This window comes from Bidens hawaiensis, unplaced genomic scaffold (genome assembly GCF_021521415.1).
Source record: "Bidens hawaiensis isolate Kalapana, Puna unplaced genomic scaffold, B.hawaiensis_p1.1 tig00036757_1, whole genome shotgun sequence".
Taxonomy (NCBI): domain Eukaryota; kingdom Viridiplantae; phylum Streptophyta; class Magnoliopsida; order Asterales; family Asteraceae; genus Bidens; species Bidens hawaiensis.
In genome coordinates this window covers 121,508-127,510 of record NW_027505432.1, presented here as the reverse complement: position 1 = coordinate 127,510, position 6,003 = coordinate 121,508, and the positions used below count along the sequence as shown (strand labels likewise).

At 35.2% G+C, this 6,003-nt stretch overlaps 1 protein-coding gene across 1 annotated transcript; it reads left to right on the top strand.

Annotated features, from left to right (window-relative positions):
• Positions 1–2,061: 2,061 nt before the first annotated feature.
• On the top strand, positions 2,062–2,455 carry LOC143613153 (uncharacterized). Its single transcript, XM_077086939.1, has 2 exons — positions 2,062–2,071; positions 2,160–2,455. Exons 1-2 carry the CDS (start codon positions 2,062–2,064, stop codon positions 2,453–2,455), a joined length of 306 nt encoding a protein of 101 aa, XP_076943054.1.
• The last annotated feature ends 3,548 nt before the right edge of the window (positions 2,456–6,003 follow it).

Below are 6,003 nucleotides of genomic sequence, written 5' to 3'. Positions count from 1 at the left end.
TGCAATAGTACAATTTCACAGCTAAAACCTAACTTATTTGATGCATACAACATACAAAACTGCAATAGTGCAAAGAGTGCCAAACGTTCAATCTATATTCGAGATCAACAATTGTTCAAAATCCATGGCAACTACTTACGAAATCGAATAGTACCAAACGAATTAACCGAGTGACCGAGAAATAACTTATTAGATGCATATCATCCTCCACAATCTCTCCTTCCTCCATATCATCATCCACTGGCGGAGGATGCATTTCCGCCGTATCCTCGTTATCATCATCCTCGTGTTTCCGGCCATGATGACGGTGGCGGCGGCGGCGCCGGTGGTGGTTGTGGCGGTGCTTGTGGCGCTTTGACGGTTCTTCGGAATCGTCGTCGGATGTACGGAGGTGCTTGCGTGGCTCTTCGGAGACTTCGGTGTCGGTGGACATAGCGGAATTGAATAGCTAGGGTTAGGGTTTGGAGAATTGATTGGTTGATTGGAGTAATAATAATAATAATAATATGAAATCGTTGGGATGGCTTTGGGGTTGAATGAATCTGGTGATGAAGGATTGGAAGTGGTTATATATGAAATCGTTGGACCAATGAGAGAACGTGTAACAGAGGTGCACAAACAAATCTTCGCTGGGGCTTTATTTTTAAATAAAGATTAGAAAACTCCGTCCGTCCGACCGCCTACCGGTTGCAAAAGAACTCCGATCGTGCCAGCAATTGTAAAAACTTCAACCGCCTACCCGTTGCAAAAAAACCCCAACTCCGACCAAAAATTAACGGTTGCAAAAACTCCGACCGAAAATTAACGGTTGCAAAAACTCCGACCGCTTAGCCAACGGTTGCAAAAAAACTCCGACCGCCTAGGCAACGGTTGCAAAATTTCCGAACACTTAACCACCGAAAGTTAATGGATGCAAAAACTCCGACCGCTTAGCCACCGTGTCAAGTAATTCTAGCAAATTTTGGTAACAATTGCTCAATTTTCTAGTAGTGATATATATATATATATATATATATATATATTTGAATGTTACACAAATATTAATTTATATTATATTGCTTTATAATATAATATTCATTTAAAATTTACGTATTGTTTATTTAAGTATTTGTATGAGTTGTATCAAAATTTTTATTTAAACACTTTTCTTCTTAAGAATATAAATCACTATATCAAATTAATATTAGGACTATATGATTTATGTTTTTTTAGTAATAATCGTGTGTTATTAATAAGAAATGTTAATTAAATAAATTTTAAGCATTATACATATGGAAAGTTTTTAGAGATCAATGTCGCACCTTTTATATTAAATTAGAGATAAATTCAATCTTCTCATATTCAATGAAAACGGTAACTACAAATGTTGTATATGAAAAAAATTTTAAAGATTAATGAAGATTTACCATATAATTTTCTTTTTTTTTATTTTATGAAAATTTTATTGTATTCCACGTTGTAATGCATATTCATATTCATTAATCTAATACCAAATTAGTATAAGTATTTCATATTGTTTTGATCTTTTGTTAATGTAGTTTACCTAACCCGTGTATACACGGGTATTTAACCTAGTAAGAAGATGTACAAATAAATTGATGTGAAGTATATATGGAATCAATCTAATCGATGAGGGTGATTATTTTAATTATTGTTGATTTATTATATTAAGAAGAAATTCTATAAATTGAATGTAATTAAATTTAATTTTAAATTATTTTATTAACAAGAAATTATAAGAATGCATGTTTTTATAGAAAGAAACATTGTTTTAATAAGTAGTTTTAATTTTAATTGATTATTTTCATTAAGAATAGTATTTTAAATGTTCATTATTGAAAATTTGAAGCATTTAATTCATCATTTAAAACACACAATTGATAATTTGATATACTTGAAACCTTAAGCATTTAATGAATTTTATAACAGAAGATGGAATTTATATCTATATATACATGAGTTTGTAAATTGGTTTCTTCATCAAATAAGTGTCAAAATCACAAAAACCTTAAAGAAGCCATCATGCTCAAACACGTTTGTTTACTTGTCTTCATTTGCTTCATGTACAGAGGTATACTCATAATCATACTAGCATTGTTTCTATTTCTTATGTTCTCATCATGTATATGTTCATTGATATAATGTATGTAATTGTACAGATGTTTTTGGTCAAGACTTGAGCCTCGTCATCCGTCAAGGGGCAACAAGTGCACCTGGAGAGTGGGATGTGACACTTGAAAACACAAGCCCTTGCACGATTACGCAAGCAACCTTATATTGTAGCGGGTTCCAATCCCATAAAGGAATTGTTCCGACTATCGTCGTTCAACAAGGCGACGTGTGTGTCTTAAACTATGGCTGGAAAATATATCCTAAAGAAAGCATTCACTTCACCTACGCTTGGGAAAATCAGTTTGCTTTTAGAGAGTTGAATGAAACTAAAGCTTGTTCATGAATAATTTGTCCTTTATAAAATCTATTAAATGCACCACAAAATGATTTAATAAAGGAAAAGAAGTCATTGGTTTCAATATATGATATTCTCTTTCGTTTAAAATTATATTAATTATGAGTAATGGACAAACGTCAAAAGATATGTTTGAGATAAGAAGATAATAACAAGTAAATTATTTCTTAATACACAAAACTATATATATTGCAACTTGAGATACAATTACACATCGACAGGAAATTCTTTTCACTAATTGAGCATTTTGGTTCATAATTTAAAATAGAGTTTCCGGGGTACGATAAATGATATGCTCGAACAGGTTTCAAAATAGAAAAATTTATTTTCCGTTCCCACTGATTTAGTGATTTGGGTCCAAAAATTTATTTTCTATTCCAAGTGATTTGGTCGCACTTTCAATAAACCCCATAAGCCGTAACCCCTTATTATATATGCATTTATATGTTAGTCGCTCAATGCCCAAGCCCAAAAATGTCTGTGCCCTCTTAAACGCTAGTCGCAATTTGGAGTTTTGCGAAGAACCGTGAACCATGACTTCGCTGTTGTTTCAAATCACGAACCCATTGACGGCAAAAATTTTGGTAAATAATTTAATTTTCCTTTTATTTTATTTTTTACTTTGTTTTACAAAATCTATAATGAAACTATAAAAATTACTCAAATCATTTAAAAATACAAGGCCCAATTGAATCAGTTGTAATGTCCAAATGGTCTATTAAATTGGGCCAGATAATAAATGATATCATGGTCTAAATATTCAACTAAATAGAGGCCCAATTAACATTTTAAACCTAATTAGCAATTAATTAATATGGCAATCACATTCACAAATCCATCACCAGACTGAGCGAAGGTAATTCCAATATGCAATTATAAGACTTAGACTCTAATGTAGTAGTGTTCTTGAAGCTTGATTATTAGTATATGATGTTCAATTTTATATGTTTATGCAAAAGTATGTGTTCAGACTTGCTACTTTGCTAGTTTATATCATTATATGTTTACGTGTAATGTGTTTAGAATTTGCTAGATGCTATTAAGTTAACCTATAAAGTTGAATTTTGTGTTGAAAATTGTGCATTTAGGATTTATTGTTTTTTTTAAAAGAAAGACAGATTGATTTTGGTTCTTCATCTTCAAATACCATCTTAGCGTAAGCCAGTATCATGTTGTCAATGTTTTCAGACCCGGCCCGGACGCCTTACCAGGTCAAAGGTCGGACCGACCCAGGAGGGCGGATCGGTGTTTGACCCGGATGATGTCATAAATAATATATATATATATATATAATATAAGTTTTGTTTACAAAAAATGAATAATAAATGAGATTCCAAAAAGTCCAATAATTCTACATAGCCACTAACAGTTCAGTTGCCATAATTGTGCTTTTATAGTATATATAAGTTAATTTTTGTATATAAGGACATCATTGAAGGCTAGCGGGATGGCTTTGGAGAAGATCTCTAAATACGTTGACATAGGATTTACCCGGGTTCGAGTCCAGCATGCTGCATGTTTTTATTTTAATAGAGGAAAAAGGGTTTGCCGGTTCGGCCGGCGGTTCACCGGTTCCGGTCGGACCGCAAACCGACAAACCCGGCCGGGCTATTAGAAAACGGGTTATGCTATGTGAACCCGACCGTGGTACCTACCGGGTCCCGGTTAACCGGCCGGTCCGGTCCGGGTTTCAAAACATTGCATGTTGTCACTCTATGAAAGGAAGAAATTGAAGTTGGCAGAGTCCACAAGGGTTTCCCACATTTAATTAAGCTCGTTTTGTCAAAAACTAAAAGCCACAAGGTATAGCCAACTTCATAACTTTTCAAAGTTTTCTTGACCCACGAGATTTTCGCAACCAACAATTCTTCTTAGAACTTCAAAATCATACATGACGTAGTAAATTTCTTCTTCTTTTTTCTTTTTAACAAATATTTCATCTAAAATGCCTTAACCTTGTATTTGCAAGCATTTGAACTCATCACCTCACTTTTGGAGGGACAAACACCATACCCCTTAATCAATAGGTCATTGGTATACCGAGTAAAATTCAAATTAATTTTTTATATGATTTATGCCAATAATTACTAAGGGTGACCTTCAGTCCGTCCTCCACCCTCTCTTTGAAATTTTTATTTGGTTCCTGAAAACAAAAAAATCAATTTGGATATAAAGATTCATATATAAGCTTATTGCATATAAAAAGATATTCTTATAGACTTATATTTGTTAATGATAGCATTATATTTGTTAATGATAGCATACTGTTTGATATTCATGGATAGTATCTTATCTTCAAATAAAGAATGAGAATGAATGGAGGTCATTGAGCAAAATATTATTCTTATATACCTCTATCATGGTATCAAGTCTTTAACCTTTACTACCGGCTGTTTATTCTGATCCCAGTCTTCCATCTCTATTTCATCTTCTTCCACCTCTATCAATCATCCTTCTACCCATGGAATCCAAAACTTCATCTGGCTGTCACCGTTACAAACATCAAAAATTTCATTCCCATAACCCTGGACACCGAATCCGGCCAATATACCTCATGATTTCTTTAAAATCCATTGCAAAGCGTTTCTGGTATTCGATCATCTCACTAAAAACACACCTCCAACCACCCATAGCACATCCAAACCCGATGACATATCCCCTGCCCCTCCTACGATTGCTCTTGATTCGTGGGAAAGAATTGATGCGATAGTCCTTCAATGGATTTACGGCACCATCTCAAACGATTTACTTCAAACCATCCTCAAGAAAAATACCATTGCTTTATGCATGGACTGCATTAGAACAGATCTTCAGTGATAGCAAAGCAACACGGGCCGTTTATCTCAAAACGAAGTTTGCCAACACCCGTTTTGACAATTTTCCGAACATGCATGCATATTGTCAAGAATTAAAAGTGCTCTTTGATCAACTTGCAAACGTGGATGCTCCCATTTCCGAAACCTACTTGGTTATTCAACTAATTACGGGCCTTAATGAACAATACGAAAGAATCGGAATGATCATTCAAAACACCGAACCCCTTCCGTACTTCTATGCAACCCGCTCTCGTGTCAAATGGAAGAACAACGCCTTACATGCAACCACAAACCGCACGGGTGATTCCCCTGGCCCTCGTTCAGATTATACATCAGATAGTGGACGTGGTCGTGGCCGTGGATATGGTAGAAATAACATAGCCAGGGGGCGTGGGAATGGAAATAATAATTATGGTTATTTTAATCCCAATAATTATGGAAATTGGAATGGCCGGACTCCACCAAACTCCTATTCCTATTCCCCTTGCACTAAACAGGCCTCTCAAGCCCATAACCATCAAACACCCTGGCCCAATTAGTTTCCTTGGAACAATCAGCAAACCTGGCCCAACCAACCCTGCCCATACCCAACTGCTCCCGGGCCAACAAACCCATGGCAATCTCGGTGATGGCCTACTTGGACCGAGACCAAATCAAGCGTATGCTACCACTTATTGTCACACCCCGACTTAGGGCCTAGAAGGGTGACTCTCAGTTGGT